This window comes from Canis lupus, chromosome 18, assembly GCF_011100685.1.
Source record: "Canis lupus familiaris isolate Mischka breed German Shepherd chromosome 18, alternate assembly UU_Cfam_GSD_1.0, whole genome shotgun sequence".
Lineage (NCBI taxonomy): Eukaryota > Metazoa > Chordata > Mammalia > Carnivora > Canidae > Canis > Canis lupus.
The window spans coordinates 26,336,564-26,355,720 of record NC_049239.1 but is presented as its reverse complement, the minus strand read 5'-3'; the positions used below and the strand labels follow the sequence as shown (position 1 = coordinate 26,355,720).

General features: G+C 43.0%; 1 protein-coding gene across 2 annotated transcripts in view; it reads left to right on the top strand.

Annotated features, from left to right (window-relative positions):
- HSD17B12 (hydroxysteroid 17-beta dehydrogenase 12) overlaps window positions 1-19,157 on the top strand; it is a 154,279-nt gene that overhangs the window by 95,322 nt on the left and 39,800 nt on the right. For both annotated transcript variants that reach the window (XM_038562982.1, XM_038562981.1), the window contains one exon: window positions 6,128-6,235. In XM_038562982.1, the coding sequence (XP_038418910.1) occupies window positions 6,128-6,235 (108 nt within the window). The remainder of the gene's footprint in view (window positions 1-6,127; window positions 6,236-19,157) is intronic.

Sequence of the window (19,157 nt, the reverse complement as noted above, 5' to 3'; positions counted from 1 at the left end):
GATAGTACCTGAAACTTAGGGGGAAAACATTATTTATTTAGAGCAGATGCAGGGACAAGAGAACTAATATATTAATTTTGGTTTTATTGATAGAAAAATTGTAAATAATACGTGAGTTTATGTAGATTAGATCTCTGTTCTAGCATTCTCAGACTCACTGTCCCCAGGCACCCAGAGGAAAAATGAGGAAAGTCTTTCTAAGACTATATGATTATACTTAAGGAAAGACTTGAAATTTAAGAGATTTAGTTTGTTGAGCAAAATAAAAATAATGATGGTCAGACCCAGAAGTATGTTAAACATAAAGCTATTCTGAATATGTTTCATGGCCTCTCTAGGCATCAACCTAAAGATGTGCTAGTTTTAATATTGAGAGGTGTTAGCAACATCTTGAGACTGAACTTATAAGTGCAGTTCCTTCTGCGTCCGTTCCAGACGTGACCTTGTACTATTTTACAATCCTCGGAGTGAAAATCAGCCATATGACTGGAGGAGCAGGGCACCCATGCTTGGAAGTGGTGCAATGGCTTGAGGCAGTGAGGATACTCGGCATTATGTAGCTCTATATTTATAAATAATATTTCTTTTTTTTTTGAATGATTTTTTTTATTTTTATTTATTTATGATAGTCCCAGAGAGAGAGAGAGAGAGGCAGAGACATAGGCAGAGGGAGAAGCAGGCTCCATGCACCGGGAGCCTGATGTGCGATTCGATCCCGGGTCTCCAGGATCGCGCCCTGGGCCAAAGGCAGGCGCCAAACCGCTGCGCCACCCAGGGATCCCTATAAATAATATTTCTTTGTCTTATTCCACAATTGTGGTTGGGCAGCATTCAGTGGATTAGTAGGTAAAAAGGGAATAACGTTATCATCCCAGCTATTTCCTAGCTTCATTCCCTATAAGCCAGAGTTGATTTTCTGTCTCCATTTCTGGCGAGTTGACTGCCTTGAACAGCTCATATCACACATAGGAAGAAGCTTCTTTGTTTTTGGTCTTCACCACTAGGCTGAGAAACAGTGGGCCAAGACCATCTCAGAATCACTTCAGTCTGAAAAAAGGAAGGGAAGGCATGATTGTATTGGGCCACGGTTGTAGGTAGCAGGATGCCAGCCTATCAATTTCAAATACCAAGTGATTTGACAGTAGGAATAATCAATAGTATTGAGTATCTTTGCATGACGGGGTGTAATATTCTAATAATAGAATTTTTTAGTTCTTTAATATCTCTAAGAATTTATAACCTCAAGATTTTAGTGTGAGACATTGAGTAAATGGCAAGCCTGGAGGGAATGCCACATTGTCATCCTTCATAAATTTAATTGAAATGTTTAATGGAATCCCAGTGAAAACAGTAAGGATAACCAATAAGCTTTTGAAAGAGGGCACCTGGGTGGCTCAGTCAGTGAAGCGTCTGCCTTCGGCTCAGAGCATGATCCCAGTGTCCTGGGATGGAGCCCCGCGTTGGGCTCTCTGCTCAGCATGGAGTCTCCTGCTCCCTCTGCCCCTGCTCTCTCACTCTCTCGTTGTCTCAGATAAATAATTAAAATCTTAAAAAATAAATCAATAAACTTTAGAAAGAATAATAATGGAGCGTCGCACCACTAGAAATATTAAAACTTGTCTTAAAGCTAGAATAATTATAACTAGGGCATGATGAAAGAACAGAAAATAGGGTAGCCAACAGACCATAATTTTGGACTCAGAAGCTGGCAGGTACAAGCTGTCCAGTGGCTTCATACTCCCACCTTGATCACAGTCCCTGGATGTGGGTGTCGTGGGAGAGGCATGATCTTGGTCCAGGCAGCTCTCTGACGCCGAGGCCATCTCTAAAGGGGCTGACACCTGAAAGCTGTTGGCTGATGATATTCTGGCAGCTAGGGCAACCAGAATTTCCTCGAAGGGGCATTTGAGTGTCTATGACTTTCCATTGCAACGTCCAAATTCTCTTGTTTCTGTGTCTTTATCCTACATGTACAGTGTATTGATTTTAACTTATTACAACTGTCATCCCTCACACCTTTGTGGTGGGCAAGGATCAGTGTCCTCAAAAGTAACCTCTGCAAAGGCTTTGATCAAGTTCTTATTCTTCTCCAGCAGAGGGCCATGGCTGAAAGGTGTAGGCTGGTGGTCTTATGAAGAGCCTGGGTTTAGGGAGGTGGAGAAAGTGGAAATGAAGGTTGTATTATGTACATGTAGTACTCACTTTCGTTCCAGGTGCTTTAATACATCCTAAATTTAGAGGATGTCTGTTCATCTGCATTGGCTTCTGTTGGCAGGGTCAGATGGGGGGCTGGTGGGTTACGGGAAGGAGAAAGGTACCTAGATTTATTTCCCCAATTCCCTAAGGAAGTCAGCTCCTCCCACCTCAGCATTTTGAGACACTCATCAAAATTCTCTCCTGATTACCTGGGCCCAGAGAGAGAAGAATGTCCTGTCTTATTCTTATGTTCATCCGGCGCTTTTATCTCACATAACTGCATGGTGGTAGTAGGGGCAGTTAATGGAATCCCTAAAGCCCATCCATGGGCTAGGTCAAGAGCATGCATATCTCATAATTCTGGGAAAACAAATGGGAGAGGAGTTGGCTGGACTCTGGGGAAATTTCCCCTGGCCATATAAAAGGGACATATAACGGGATGTCCCATTTCTGCCATTGCACATTGCCATCTGTATGGGATGCTTGCAAGGGCAGTGGCCCTCGTGAAACCAGGAGGGAGGGGAGCCAACCTAAGGGAGTAAGAGAGGAGGGAGGAAAGACCCTGGGTCCTTTGTGATATTGTTGAACAAATGAACAGAACAGACCCAAGCTCTTATCTTCACAAAGTTTAATGCTGGTGGAGGCAGACGACAAACACACATGCATCATTAAGGCATATAGAATATTAGAGGATGGTTAGGTGCCATGGAATGAGATAAAGCGGGGGGTGGGCGCAGGGGGTGCTAGCGGAGGAGTGGTTGTGGGTCTTTAAAGGTAGTCAAGGAAGGCTTCCCTGAAGAGGTAACATTTGCTTAAAGACCCAACAGGCGCAGGGGATGCAGACAAGCGTTCCAGGCAGAGAGAACAGTAAGTGCAAAAGCCCTGACTGTGTTTGGGGGACATTCTGAGTTTAAGGAATTGCTCAGGGACACCCAGGTGGCTCAGTCCGGAAGCGCCGGACTCTTGATCTTTGGCTCAGGTCGTGACCTCAGGGTTGGGCTCGAGCCCTGCGACTGGCTCTGCACTCAGTGTGGCACAGACTGTCCCCCTCCGTCCACTCCTCCCTGCCGCATCACGTGCACGCATGCTTGCTCTCTCTCACTCTCTGTCATAAATAAGTAAAATCTTGAGAGAGAGAGAGAGAATTGCTCAGGGCCTGTATGGCTGGCACCGGGGCCACCCGGGGCAGGGAGGGTTGATGGGCCCGAGCAGCATCAGGCCACCGCTGCAGCCTGTGCTCGGCGGCCTCTGCTTGGTGGCCTCTGCTCTGCGGCCTGTGCTCAGCAGCCTCTGCTTGGTGGCCTCTGCTCTGCGGCCTGTGCTCGGCAGCCTGCGCTCGGCAGCCTCTGCTTGGTGGCCTCTGCTCTGCGGCCTGTGCTCAGCAGCCTCTGCTTGGTGGCCTCTGCTCTGCGGCCTGTGCTCAGCAGCCTCTGCTTGGTGGCCTCTGCTCTGCGGCCTGTGCTCGGCGGCCTGTGCTCGGCAGCCTCTGCTTGGTGGCCTCTGCTCTGCGGCCTGTGCTTGGCGGCCTCTGCTTAGTGGCCTCTGCTCTGCGGCCTGTGCTCAGCGGCCTGTGCTCGGCGGCCTGTGCTCAATGGCCTCTGCTCAGTGGCCTCTGCTCTGCGGCCTCTGCTCTGCGGCCTGTGCTCGGCGGCCTCTGCTCGGTGGCCTCTGCTCTGCGGCCTGTGCTCTGCGGCCTGTGCTCGGTGGCCTCTGCTCTGCAGCCTGTGCTCAGTGGCCTGTGCTCAGCGGCCTGTGCTTACGGCCTGTGCTCTACGGGCTGGCACAGCCAGGCCCGGGCCCTGGAGAAGCAGCCACAGTGGCACCTGCGGCCACAGGGCCACCAGCCTGGGACACGGGGCCACCCACAGGCGAGGTCAAAACTGGATTTCTCCAGAAAGCCTGCATTGGAAGCCATTTGGCTTACCCAATGTGAGCACGAAGAGAAGCTTACTTGAGCGTTCTTATTAAATAAGATGACATTCTTTCCGTAAGGGTCTCTGAATATTTTTAGAAGCCTGGCTGTAAGAGTCTACATTATAAGTACATTCCCCAAATCCGGTGAGATCTAAAAGAGTAAATTTGATTCTGGAATTGTGAGGCGCTTTTATTACTAGAGAGAATTTTCTTAAATGTCAGGATATAGCACTAGTATGGAAACACAGTTTGTTTTTCCCAAAACAAATAGATAAATTTATCTTATTTCATTCCTGAATGAAGTTTTACATTTACTAAAAGGTATCCTTCAGCCTTTTGCTGTGCGCCTCCTTCCCTGGCGGGTCTGTGGCTCTAGGGGGGCAGTGTTCTGTACTTGGGGTGAAATCCTGGGAAGCATTTCTGAGAAGACCTGCTGGTGAGCTGCTGCGAGGGGACAGCTCTGTCTGTGGCCCTGTTACACGAGCACGTACAAGAACCCGTGCACTGCAAGAGCAAGAGTGCCACTGACGCCGCGTGCGGTCTGGCCTGGGCCGCAGTCTCCTCCGCGTCCCTTCATGGTTCCCACCTCGGGCAGTGCTTCTCCCTGAGGGGCGCCTGCGTGGCTCGGCTGGGTGGGCACCTGCCTTGGGCTCAGGTGGCTCAGGCCGCGATCCCAGGGCCCCGGGGGGGGGGGGGGGGCTGGCCTGGAGCCCCACCTCGGGCCCCCTGCTCCCTGGGGGCCTGCTTTGCCCTCTGCCTCTCCCCACTGCTCATGTGCGCTCGCTCTCTCAAATAAGTAAATAAAATCTTTAAAGAAAAAAGGCTTTTCAGGCAGACTAAAAGACAGATCTCTTGTGAACCAGCTCTTCAGTTGTAGGCAGAAGTCCTGTTAGATCAAGAACAGTAATGTCCTATGTGGACTCACGTATGCCCTGTGATGAGCCAGCATCGACTTCGATTGAAGAAAAAATTATTTTTTGGAAGCAGGATGTTTCAAGTAATTCTTTTGAACTCTCAGTAAAGTTCCAAAGAGTAAACCTTCTTAGCCACCTGCATTGCACTAAGTGAGGTGAGAGCAGGGTCGGTGGGGGAGAGAGGAGACTTAGCATTTATGAGGTGCCCCTGTATACCACCAGGTAGCACTTGGGCCTCAGTTCGTGGGTTGGCCAGCACTACTTGCATCTTCAGGAGAGGATGCTGAGGCTGGTGGAGGTATGTGACCCGCTCAAAGTCATTTAGCAAATAGGTATGAAAATAAAATTGATACCCACACCGGGGGACCCCACAGTCCTCGCCTTCTTCTCCAGTGGCTCACGAGGGAGGGCACAAGTAAACGTTCTGCATTTCTACCTCAATGAGTCCCGCTTCTCCAGAGTCCCATCTCTCCACGTGCAATGTCCAGTAGTGCCGCGTGTGCTCAGTCGTCCTGAGCGAAGCAGAACACTGGGGTCTCTCTTCTGTCACTTTGTAGCTCTGCTTCTGTGTATTTTGTGTTTTTTTTTTTAATGTAGTGACGATTAACTATTACCCAAGCCCCTAAATTCCACAACGGTCATATGCATCTTATTTACATTTTAATAAGATGGACTTTTCTAACCACACTTTAAAACATTTTACAACATAAAGACTTCTACCTGAAATTATGAAATATCAATTTGCAATTAAAACACAAAACCAATGATATTTAAAGAGTATATAACATTATTATATGAATCATGTTTTATTATTTGTACCTAAGGGTCTAAAAAGGAGTCACTGATTTATAGAAGGAGAACTGATTAAGGAACAGGCAGGCAGCTCTGTAACAACATTGGAGTTTTTATTGCAGAATTATTGTGTTGACTCTGTATCATCTCTTAGGTGGTCTCATGATTGCTTAACATGATCCTAGTCTAAATTTCATATCAAATTGGGGCGGGGGAGGGTGAGAGCCTGAAAAGGAAATGTCATCAAATGCTTTAATCTTAATTGCCATGTTATAATTTTCCTTCTCTCTCCATTTGTGTTTTTTCCATAGGAGAAAAATTCAAGGTGGAAACAAGGACCGTTGCTGTTGACTTTGCATCAGAAGATATTTATGATAAAATTAAAACAAGCTTGGCAGGTCTTAAAATTGGTGTTTTAGGTTCGTATCTTTGCCACATTTATAAATTGCATCTTGCACTTTTTATTTAACTTTAACTGTACGTTTTCTTTTTGGATCTTAGGTATTCAGTCGGTAAAATGAGTAGGGAGAAGGAAATTATCTTGTTCATACAGTTGATTGTTAGTAACATTATATATATTTGGATCTTTGTGGTTTTAATTATATTTTAATGAGTTTTTACAATTTTTGTTGTTTTCTCTGCTTTATTTTCTGTCATTCATTCTATTTTGTTAGATGTACATACGTATGTATGTATTTATTCTTAAAGATTTAGTTATTTTAGAGAGAGAGAGCGTGTGCATGTGCACGCATGAGCGGGGGCGGGGGGAGGCAGAGGGAGAGGGAGAGAATCTCAAGCAGGCTCTCCACAGAGCTCAGAGCAAGCTGAAGCAGGGCTCGATCCCAGGGCCCTGAGAGCATGACCTGAGCCGAAATCAGAACCAGCTGTTGAACCAATTGAGCCACCCAGCTGCCCCTCTCTTGTGTGCATTTAGATACGGTTTTACCATAATAATTCCTTACGGTGGGTGATGGTGATCCATTTTGACAGTTGAGGAATAAAGGCTAAGGGCAGTATCTCTCAGCCTTCTGTTCTTTACCTAACCTTCCTCTCGTCCAAGGAGCCTTTTTAGACATCATTTTCCCCTAATCTTCCCTCTCATGAAATTTTAACACCACAGGTCCACGGTATGTCTTATTCATGTGCTATCTGCAGCTCTCTTCTTCATCACACAAAGCGCAAGCTCATATACTGCCCAGCCCTGAACCAGCTTTTGTCCTGTTGGGAGTGAGATCACCCCCGCTGAGCACATGTGGCCAAGAGACTTGCCGAAGGCCATGTGAAGACCGGGTGGTACGACTGGGATTCTGTGTGTTTCTCCCAAGTCTACTACTCCCTGTTGTTAATTCCTCAGCTACCTCGCTCTTACCAAAACCCAGTGCTTTTGAGGAGATAGGGCAAGTGTTGGACATTATGATGGTAAAGATTTACCAGATTTTAAGGGGAAAAGTGGGCTTTGGAAAGTTACAGACCATTTTTGAGTCCTTCCCAGAAAGAAACAGAGCATCTAATTGAGAAAAAAAAGTTGCTTGTTCGCTAAATCTTTTTATCCCACTGGCTGAATTGGTATGAACCTGATAATTGCCATCATTTTCTTTTGGGGGTTATCAAAGGAGGAAAAATGAAGAGAAAATACATTTAAAAAAATGTTTCCTAACATTCTTTTATCAAGACCCCACCTCCCTTCCCCATACTATAAAAGATTGGTCTTTTATATGATTTCTGGGTAAGGCAATAAAAGAGTTAAACACATATAACCTGTGTCTTTCCTGCCCACACCCCTACTCCCACTTCTGGGAGAGCCCGTGGCAAAAGGTGAATGGAGACATGGATCTGATTTTTGCCTCTGTGTCTACATGCTCTTCTCTAAATACATGTATTGCCTGGACTCTTTTTTACAAATCCCTCTTCCTTAGCCTAGTTCTGGAATACCCAAAACACCACCAACATCTATAAAGTTCTTGACTCTTTAACACGTCCTCATCAGTAGCAGCTGTAACTTTCTAGTTAGGCTAGACACTGCCATAGTCTGTCCTCACCCCTTTCAAACTAGTCGTGCGTGCACAGGGGGATGAGGCTGGCTTAGGCACAAAAGTAGATTGAGGATCCCTAATGAGGAGAGATTGGTCCTGAATTTATATTCTGGGAGAATAATTTTCTTTCAGAAATAGTTCATGATTGTTTGAAGCTTTGCATAACTTTTAGCTGTTTTTCCCTGGGTATCTTGGAAACTATGGGTACTCCGGGACTATGACATTGAAGATGGAAAATGTCAAGCATCCTTTTCCCACAAGGCTGGAGGATTATAAAAGACATTCTTCAGCTGTTCTTTCCTGATCCAGCATCTAGAAAGTTTACAGTGTGAATTTAGGCACAATAGAAAGATCTGTTAAGGATGAGTGTGCAAGGCACATAGTGGCCAAGCACTTTTTCTCCACTTCTAGAATCCTAAGACTTGTGTCAACATATCAGCACTGCTTTTAGACATGAAGACGATATTTTCCCGGTCTCCTATGCTAATGGAACCATTGTTTTTGTAGTCTAGCTCTTTAGTAAATTGCAGCCTGTGAGTTAGCAGTTTGTACCCTCTTTTCTCATTCATTCATTCATCAGAGAGCGGGAGACACAGCAAAAAACAAGAAAGTTCCTGACCTCATGTAGGGTAATGTTCTAATAGGAAAGACAGGGCAGGGCAGGGTATAATAAGAGTATAAAGGGAAGAGGGAGTTGACATAAAGGGAAGTAATGGTGACTTGGCCCAATCAATGGCATTGGAGCAAGGAGGATTCCAGAAATATTTAGGAAGTAAATGAAGCAGAACTTTGTAGGAGATTGCAAGTGGGATGAAAGAGAAGGGGGAAGTCATGGATGACTTTCAGGTTTCTGGATTGAGAACCTGGTCAATGGGGCCGTTTACTAAAATGGGGACTTCCTGGAGGAATCTATTTTGAAATGAGGATCATTTAAGTTTGGGGTTCCTTTAGGATGTCCAAGTGGAATTGGTAAGTTGTTAGGTATATGGATCTAGGTTTTATTTATGTGTTATTTTTTAAAAAAAATATAGGGATCTCTCGCTGTTTTTTTTTTATTTTATTTTAAAGTTTAGTAATTTCTATAGCCATTGTGGGTGCTCGAACTCACAACCCTGAGATCAAGTGTCACATACTCTACCAACTGAGCCAGCCAGGCCCCCCAGATCTAGGTTTTAGCTGAGCTCTGAACAGGAGATAGAACTTGGAGATTAGTAGTAATCTCATTGAAGCATCAAGGCTGGAGATCGTGCAAGGAGAATATAGAGCGTATAAGAAGAAAGCTGAGGACAGAGCACTTTTAGTTCCCTTCTTTGTCATCAAAGGCTGCATGGAATATATGGAGGGATAGTTTTTTGCACAAGTTCAGCACTGTCTGGTAGAAATGTAGAAATACAATGTGAGACACAGAAGGTAAATAACAACAGATAAAGTTAATTTTAATAATGTATTTTATTTTCACCCACTGTATCTAAAATATCACTTTAGCATGTAATCCATGTAAAAAAATGATCTTAATTTGCATGATAGACATCCCAGAAGAAGCATGTAAAAAATTACTGAAATATTTTGCATTCTCTTTCTCATACTAAGTCTTCCAGTCTAGTGTGTGTGTTACTCGTACAGCGTGTCTCAATTCAGAGTAGCCACATTTTAAGTGTTCGGCAGCCATCTGTGCCCAGTGAGGGACATCTTTACTCTAGTTCATATTGGCTGTCTCTCATCCTCAATTTGTGTGGGAGAGCCATAATTTCTATGTTTTTCTTATGCTTTAACATGGTTTCCAGCCAGGAGCAGTTCTGCATTGTCTGGCGGTGTCCAGAGACATTTCTACTTTTCACTAATGGAGGGAGTAGGTGGGAGAAGTTCTGCTGGCCCCGAGGGGTAGAGGTCAGGGATGCTGTGAAACATCCTCCAGTGCCCGGGCCGGGCTCTCACAGCCAAGGGCCTGAGGTCTCCGCAGCCCTGAGGCTGGACACCCTGCTTTAGAGTTACACTGTCGCTCCGCTGTGCTGACCGAGTACTGATCTCACACACTCCTGTGTTGTAGATTTCCATTTGGTGACAAATTAATAATAAGAATAGTTGTAGCTGATGTTTACATAATCCTTTCAAGCCTGTGGCGCCATTTCCACATGCATCCTCTTATTAGCTGGCTCTGTGCTTAGTTTTCTTCCTGTCCTACCACATCTGGCTCCTTAACCGTGAACCATGAGGTGTTCATAATTCTCGACAGTTACTAGCAGATATACTTACGTTGCTTTGTAATTTTAATTTGTCAAGGTCTTTTTTTTTAAGATTTTATTTACTTATTCATGAGAGACACAGAGAGAGGCAGAGGCACAGGCAGAGGGAGAAACAGGCTCCCTGCAGGGAGCCCCGACGTGGGACTCAATCCCAGGACCTAGGGGTCATGACCTGAGCCACCCAGGTGTCCCAATTTGTCAAGGTTTTTGAGGGAACTATTAAAACTCCTTCAATATAAGCATAAAACACTTTTTTATGAGCTACATGTTTTCACCAGGTCATATTTCAACTCTAATCTTAGAGTTCCTTCTCTAGTGTGGATGTAACACTGTAGAACCTGTTTGGGGTGGGGATGAAGGTCTGATATCTTTTTCTTATGGTTCCCGGAGTATGTAGCTCCTTTTTCTTCCCTCTCCTCCCCACCCAGATCCCACATACCTCCATCTCTGCTTCATCAGGAGGAAGTAGTCTTATTTGTGCTCCCTCCTGTGCTTAATGTCAGTCTCACCTTTCTAACATTTCCTAAAATAATAAACATGTAGATCAATTTTTAGTAAGACCTCGCAATCTAGGTGAGGATTTTTTTTCTACTGAGTATTAATGAAACCAGTAATGATAAAATGAAAAATAAATCACCAAGCTGTACTCTGTGTTTGAATGGCATTAACCACCAAAGTATGTAGTCAGTGCTTAATAAAGAAAATTAGTATCAGCTCAATTACAAAGGAAAATGCTAAAGCCCTTTGTCATGAAAGAAACATCAGATTTTCAGTAAGATAAGTGGGGAGAAAAGGGCCATGAATTGTCTGGATTTATACAGAAAGGTCACAGTAACTTGATAAGACTATAAATGCTTAAGGTGGAGAAGTTGGATTCTTAACTCTGTTATGTAAAGTAAGTAAGCATCTGCTGTCTTCTTTCTGGCAAATGCCAAGAAACACAGATTTGAGAAAACTTAAAAAACTTCAACTATTTAGAGAAAATGACATCAATACTGCTTTGAATAAGCAAACAATAGGTTAACAAAATGCGATTGCTATAATGCTTTTACTTACTTGATTCCTCAGGAGAGATTCTCATGTATGCTCTAAATTGGTTTGGAGGACTTTGCACAATACATTGCAGGAGGCGTAGTTTACCAAGGCCAAAAGAGTAACCTTGGATTTGCCACAAATAATATGTATGCCACAAATAATACTTTCTTTCAAATTCCCCTACTATGACTTTTTTAACCTTTAAAAAGTGACGTTCTTTATTCTAGAAGAAAAATAAAAAGGTCCTCTTGGAAGAAAATAGTTATTTTATTTGTGATTCATTAAAAAAGCCAATCATTGCTTTATTCAAGCTCTTAATGCATCCTAGACCAAGAATTTCCCCATGCCAAATGCTGTCAAGGTCTTTCTCACCCATACTATCGTGCTTTGTGTAAGTTGCAAAATCAGGAGAATCATTTGGTACAGGCTGATGTGATGCTGTGCTCACTTAGTGTATTCAGGACTCTTGGTTACCTGTTGACTTTTTTCTATCTGTACGCAATGCCACAATTTCATTAAGAGGCATCATTTTTTTAAAAGATTTTATTTACTTATTTATTTGAGAGAGAAAAAAAGCACAGTCGGGGGGCAGGGTGTAGAGGGAGAGGGATAAGCAGACTCCTTGCTGAGCAAGGAGTCCAACATGGGGCTCCATCCCATGTCTCTGGGATCGTGACCTGAGCCAAAGGCAGATATTTAACTAACTGAGCCACTGAGGCGCCCCAAGAGACATCATTTTAATGGTATCATATTAACAATACTATAGACATAGTATAGATAATAGCATAGATAATAAAATAGTATAGATCCAACAATACTATAGATAATAAATGTCAATTAGTTACAAAAAATTATTGACTGCAAAAGCTGGAATAGAACTTACTATTCTTTCTTCTCATGCCCTTTGTAAGTGAATACTTGCTCCACTTATATATTTGATAGTTGTGGGTTTTGTTTTTTTTTTTTATTATATTCCTTACTTTCTCCTCAGCTAAATCCCAAAATATCTTTTTGTTACCCTTGCCCAATGCAACCTTATGGATTACAGGAAATACTTGGAAGGCATATGTGTTCCATTTTTCTCCCATAAAACCTACATTTTCCAGAATGTTCTAGGGTAGAGAATAGTTGAATGTTGAGAATATTTATCCTAAAATATGGTTTGAGCAGAGATGGATAGTAAGATAAGTCTACTCTATCTCTGTTTTTACTTAAGTCCTTAAAGCTTAACAGAAGACCCAAGAGTATTATTGGCTAATCAGGGAAAGGGCCATTTAGCTGCCAATGGCAAACTCCCAGGTTATTTGGGTTGGAATCCAGAGATGGCTTCCTTACAGTTCATTCCCAACATATCAAAGGAAGAAGAGTAGGTGTAGACTGAAGAGAGAGAGAGCCAAGGGCCTGCAGGAACTGGGTTGAGGAAAACTCCTCTGGAATCGCTAGGAAGGAAGGAACTTGTTAGGAGTTGTGCAGCTTCCCAGTCCCAACTGACTCAGGAAGTTACAAGTCAAAGAGTCTTGCTTTCAGAGAGCTTAGAAATTTATAAAGCTACTTACTACCTTCTTGCTCTCCTCAGGAAGTTTACTAATTAGAAATTAGCTTGAAAGGGCACCTGGGTGGCTTGGTTAAGCATCCGACTCTTGATTTCAGCTTAAGTCTTGACCTCAGGGTTTTGAGATCGAGGCCCAGAGCTTGCTTAAGATTCACTCTCTCTTCTCTCTGACCCCCCCTCCCCCCGCTCTTGAACACATGCTTTCTCTCTTTTTCTCTCTCTCAAAAAAAAAAATTACCTTTAAGACATTTTTAAAATGTCTCTGAAAGGGGTGCCAGGCTGGCTCAGTCAGCTCAGGTCATGATCCTGGGGTCCTGGGATCGAGCCCCGTGTCAGGCTCTCTGCTCGGCAGGGAATCTGCTTGTCCCCTTCCCTCAGACCCCCCCGCCCCCCCTGCTCATTATTCTCTCTCTCTCTCTCTCTCTCTCTCTCATAAAAAAAAAAAAAAATCTTTAAAAAAAAAAGAGAAAAAGTCTCTGTAAGGGTCAGTGACATCTTCATTACATCTTACTGAGATTAGTACATTCAGTTTATTACCAGTCTACTTCTTGCTGGGTCAGTCACGTATAGGAAATGGCTATTATAATTAGTGAAAGATGTAGAAAAATCATTTTGAAATGGAAAAGAAGAAACTTGAAGAGGAAACTGTTAGTGGTAGGTTGGTCATCAGTGGGGTGCAGAGAAAGGGAGAAAGAATAGAAGGGCAAAATAAAGTTAGTTGAGAGAGAACCAGAGATCAATTTTATGTGTTTAGAAATACCACCCACCTTTCCCTCTCTCCCCCTCCCACCCCTGTAGCTCTGGTATAGGGCTCAGACTCAAGAAAGGGCAGAGGCTGTTAGCTGAGGTCTACAGGAAAGGCTTGCAGGAGTGTGATGGGATGACAGTTTGCAGAGGCAGTGGAGCTTCCCTATTATACCAGGATAGGATTTTTTTGTGCCTTCTAGGAGTTTAAGACACTTCTAAAATTTCCCTTTTGTAACACAATCAAATTTTGTCCCTAACCACCCAGAGTTAGTGTGGGGTCCGCAAGGTCAAGGGCACAGTGCCAAACAAGACTGACCCTACTTCTGACACCTACTGCAAGTTCGGCAGTCCCCAGGCCACCTGCACTTCTGACCAGCTGGCTACAAATTTGGGGGTTCCCATGATCCCTTCAGGTTTGATAATTTGCCAGAACACCTAGGACTTAGGAAAGCACTATACTCGCAATTACAGTTTTATTATGAAGGATAGGAATTAACATTAGCCAAATAAAGAGACACATAGGGTGAGCTCTGAGAGTGTTCTGAACTCTGTGCCTCAGTGTAGAGTCAGGGTGCAATACCTTCCCTGCACATTGATGGTCACCAGCCAGGAAGCTCAGTGCCCAGAGTTTTTAATTGGGGTTTCATTATGTAGGCATTATGTAGGTAATCATTGGCTCTTAGATTGAACTTAGTTTCCAGTTCCCCTCCCTTTTCACAGGTTGGGCTGGCTCAAAGCCTTAACCTTCTAGTCACACCCTTGGTCTTTTTGGTGACCAAGCCCCATCCTGATTCATCTCGTTAGCATAAACTCGGGTGTGATCCAGAGGCCCACCATGAATAACAAAGAAACTCCTGTCACCCTGGAAATGGCAAGAGTTGAGAACCTGTACCCCGGGAATCCAGAACAAAGACCAGACCAGTACTTCATTACAGGACACCTTTCCTTTCCTATTTGTTGGTTGATTCATGTACCAGTTCATTCAACAAGTAAAATTCCAGAGATACAGCAATAAATAAAGCTGATACTATTTCTGCCATCTTGTATGACATCGACTAAAGAAGATTTGGGAATGTGTTACATGTGATGAAAAGATTGTGTTATGGAGAAAGTGGAGAGTGTCAGAGATGGTCTCTGAGAAGTAACATTTGAGATGTAAAGGCTGATCAACCCTGGGAGAAGAGATATGGGAAGGGTTTCCAGATAGAAGAAAAACCCGGAAGCGAATGCACTTGGCAGGTTGGAGGAACTGATGGAAGACCTGTAAATCTAGAGCACGGACCACAAAGGGGACCGTGGCCAGAGTCAAGAGACTAAGCAGGGCCAGATCACGAAAGGCTTAGAAAACCTTGTTTAATAGGTTTGGGCTTAATGGAAGGACAACGCAGACATTGTGGAGTTTAAGCAGTAAATTGACATCCTATTAGAATTTTAGAGAGATTAGTCTGACTTTGAGTGGAAGAGGGCGAGAATTAATCAAAGGAGACCAGTAAGCTTCTTTTAAGCAATGACACAAGATGATGGTGGCTACATTAGGATGCGGGCAATGGGAATGGTTAGAAGTAGATTGACTACAGAGATGTGCAGGAAATAGAAACAGGACTAACATCTGTTGATGGAGGGTCCTCATCAAAGATTTTGTCTGATAGAAGGAATGATCGATAACAGTAGCGGTTGTTTGGTTTTTCTGATCATTATTGCCAACATCCTCAAGTGCTTTTATATGTCAGACACCATGCTAACGGATCTCCTGCAGTCCTCAACAATACTGTAAATATAAGGTAGGCATTACTGGGTTTGTGCCCATTTTATGGATAAGACCTAAGGAGGTTAAATACATTTTCCAGAATTATACAAGTAGTAATTAGCAACTTACAGGTTCTGACTTGAACAACTGTGTGCTCTTTGCCAAAGACAAGAAACCCTGGATCAGGAGCAAATTCTGTAAAGAAAAAGATAGTTTCACTTTGGGATAATGTTAAACTTGAGAGAGCTATGAGAAATCCAAGTAGACCTTTGGATCTCTGGCATCTGTGCCCTCCTTCATCTTGAATGAGACCGGAGCCTAGTGTCGCCAATCATGCCAAGTGGAATAGATACGTGGATTTTTTTTTTTTTTTTAAAAGACTGGGAGACTCACCAGGAACATTATCAAACTAAGTGTAGCGCCTTATAGTTCCATTAGATGTGTTGGATGAAATTGGATTTCTAAAGTGAGAATAAGACTTAGAATTCAAATGTATCTCCTTTCACTCGAAAACCACTAATAGTATTAATTAAAGCAGAACCTTTAACTTAAAACTGGGTAATTAGCTGTGATCTCAGAAATGTAAATAGAACCATAATTCAAGAAATTGATGAATGTTCCTCCCGTTCGCAAGATTTAACAACCAACTTCATGTCATCCGTCTTTCCTCCTCTCTCCTGAGTTTACGGATGGAAGATCTTACCTAGTTTTGTAGTGAGGATCACATAGCAATTTATAATTAAACAGTGGAAACGAAATGTTCTGTTGTGTTGCTTCTGACTCAGTCTTAACTTTTCAATTTCTGATTAAAGGCGCTGCAAATTTAAAGCCTTGTAAACTCTCTTTTATTTAGAAATTGCTACTCACAAGTGTATGAAAACTGTAAAGTTTGCAAAATGTTTTACATGGTGTTCCAAATATCATCTGTCAGAGTATGAACATGTGCTAGCTACAGCAATATGTTAAGTAAGGCAAAGAAGGAATTTTCTTTGCCTCACTCTGCAAACTCTCTGTAGACTGTCAGACTAGATCCACTTGAAAGAGAGGAGAGAGGAACTGGGATGCCGTTAATCAGCACGAGCAGTTATGTCCAGAGCAATCTTTCCGTCTCTCCTCTGTACCGCTGCTCACACCTTATGAAAGCAGGGACCTTGCCCGTCCTGCTGCATCCTGACACCTGGAATAGTGTCGGGTACAGAGCAGTTCCATGACTACCTGTTAAATAAATGACCACACAAAAATAACAACACTTCTTCCTCCACTTACTCTCACACTGATGTGTTCTGGGCCTTGACATGAAGTTTGATACTTACCATCTCATTTTCTTAAGTTATTAGCCCTATTTTATATAGAAGGACATTGAGAAAACCAAGGCTCATGGTGGTGAAATCACTTGCCTCTTGTAGGAGCTGGCGGTAGGAGACCCTGCGCTGAAACTCGGGCCTGTTGGACCCTGAGATCCAAACCTTGTTAATTCAAAAGCTTAAGACACAACAGGTTTCCCCCTACTTTTGGCATATACACTATTACTGACGTCTACATTTTAAAAATTCAGTTTGTTTTGAAATATAATGAAGTGGCAGCATTTTTTCCTAATCCATTTTATTAATGAACTGTAATAGGTTTTCCACTTCTCTAGACTTGAATTTGAGTGCTTGAACTGGGTTTGTATGTATCACTACAAATGTGGTGTGTATGGGACTGAAATTACCTAAGCATTTGTACTTTGATATGATGAGTGAGAAATCGGGAATACTTTACATTACCTGACATATTTTGGGAAGCCCAACCATTAATGATGGACTTTTATACCACCTTAATTTCTTAAGCCTAATTAATCTAGAAAAAGCAGGTTGAAGGTGTTCTGTGTGTGGTTACCTGTATCTGTCATCTTTGCATCTGTTCAAGTGGATTTTTATTTTCTAGTAATTTATTGTTTGCTTCTCCCTCATGCCCAACCCAGACACCAAAAACCTGATTTTCTAATGACAGCATTATCTCAACAACAGCTGGTTTTGGTAAAGGATTCGAAGTCTAGTAATGTCAAAAAAACAGCAGCAAATGAATTTAGAAGAAACCGAAATCTTGTGTATGTTCTTTTTTAAGAAGGAGGTGTGGAAATGATTTTTAGCAGTAGTATGATAGAGGATATTTATGTAACATTTTCAGAATTACTCTGGATTTTGAGGCTTTAGAATACCGTACATCATCGGTATTGGTGTTTTCGAGAAAGTCCGGCCCGGCGGGCGTGGAGGGCACAGCTGAGCATAGTACTCTGACAGTTCTTCCCAGCGAGGGTCCCCTCTAGTAGGATTGCTCCTTTGGCCTCCATCTCCCCTTCTCTTTCCACTTAACTTGTCCTTGTTCTTGGTCTCTCGTGACCTCTGCTCTCTGTTTGCTTCATCTCTTCTGTTGAACTCCTCTTATCTTAGAACTCCAATGAGAAACTGATGGGAAGATTTTATATCTGTTCGTGATCCTCTGATGATTGTTGGAGTCCTGGTTGGAATTCTGAGATTACACGGACATCCTTTGTTTTCAGAAAGACTCGGTGTCTTTCACATGAATGAAAGGTTTTTGTGGGTCACTGAATAAAAAATTTTAAATCTGTCTCTGGTGTCTTACTTGAAGAATTAAAAAAAGAAAAAGAAATAGCTCTCAACTACTAGACGACAGATACTTAATGCCAATTTAAATGGCTACCGTTTAGAAGGGATTTCCAATGATCTAAATAATGTTGGAACAACTTGCGACATTATTTGGTTTGGTAAATTCCATAATGAATTCTGTAATATATAAAGATGGCATTGCACGCACCCATTCTTAATGAGATTACATTATAATGGAAATATTTCCTTCCTTCACTCCTACCCAACGCCTGTTTTCTTCCTTTTCCAATTCCCTGAAAGCTTTCTGTCTGCCGTTTGGTTATTGCTGCCACCTCATGTCTCAAAATAAAATTGCAATGGGATTGCCTTTTTCCAAGATCTGCACTAGTGTACAATCTATGGAAATAGCTGTTTAGGAGCAACAGTTGTTTTTCTCTGCACTCTGAAGTGATGACCAAGCGTGGAGAGATTCTGGGTGGTGTCTGTCTCGCAAACAAAATGTGCAGCTGACAAAACAGGAAGGGATTTAAGAGTCCTAAGCCCGAGCATTGACAAACTGCCAGTGTGACCTTGGCATGTACCTCTCCCTCTTCAAACTGGGCTTCATGCTTTGAAAGATCTATTCTAGCTTTAACATTTTTTTAAAATTCTGTGTGTTGTTTTGTTATAACAACATGGCCCTTCTATGTGATTCTCTTCATTTCTTTGAGCTGAAGTTCTCAGTGTTGAACCTGTTTTCCTTTAGAACTATGTTAAATAGATGTCCTCATTTCACTGCGCAAGTAGGTAGTTTTTTTTTTTAATTTTTTAAAGGGTTTTATTTATTTATTCATGAAAGACAGAGAGAGAGGCGAGAGACACGCAGAGACACAGGCAGAGGAAGAAGCAGGCCCCATGCAGAGAGCCCAATGTGGGACTCGATCCCGGGTCTCCAGGATCAGGCCCTGGGCTGAAGGTGGTGCTAAGCCGCCGAGCCACCGGGGCTGCCCCCGCAAGTAGGTAGTTTTGACAGCTCTCCTTTGCTTGGTTAGAAACGGATCTGAAGGGGCTCCTGGTGGCTCAGTGGTTAAGCTTCTGCCTTTGGCCTGGGGTGTGACCCCGGGGTCCCCAGATCGAGTCCCGAATCGAGCTCCCCTCGGGGAGCCTGCTTCTCCCTCTGCCTGTGTCTCTGTTTCTCTCCGTGTCTGTCATGAATAAATAAATAAAATTTTTTAAAAAAGAAAGAAACAGATCTGAAGATTGTCTACTGTTAGTGCCATCTTCATCAGAGTGGCATTTCCCTGCTTTGCTTAGTTTTTTGTGGGCTTCCTTAGCCCAACTTTGTACTTGGAGTACATGTTAAGATTACAAAGTCAAGTGTGTTGTCTCTAGAGTT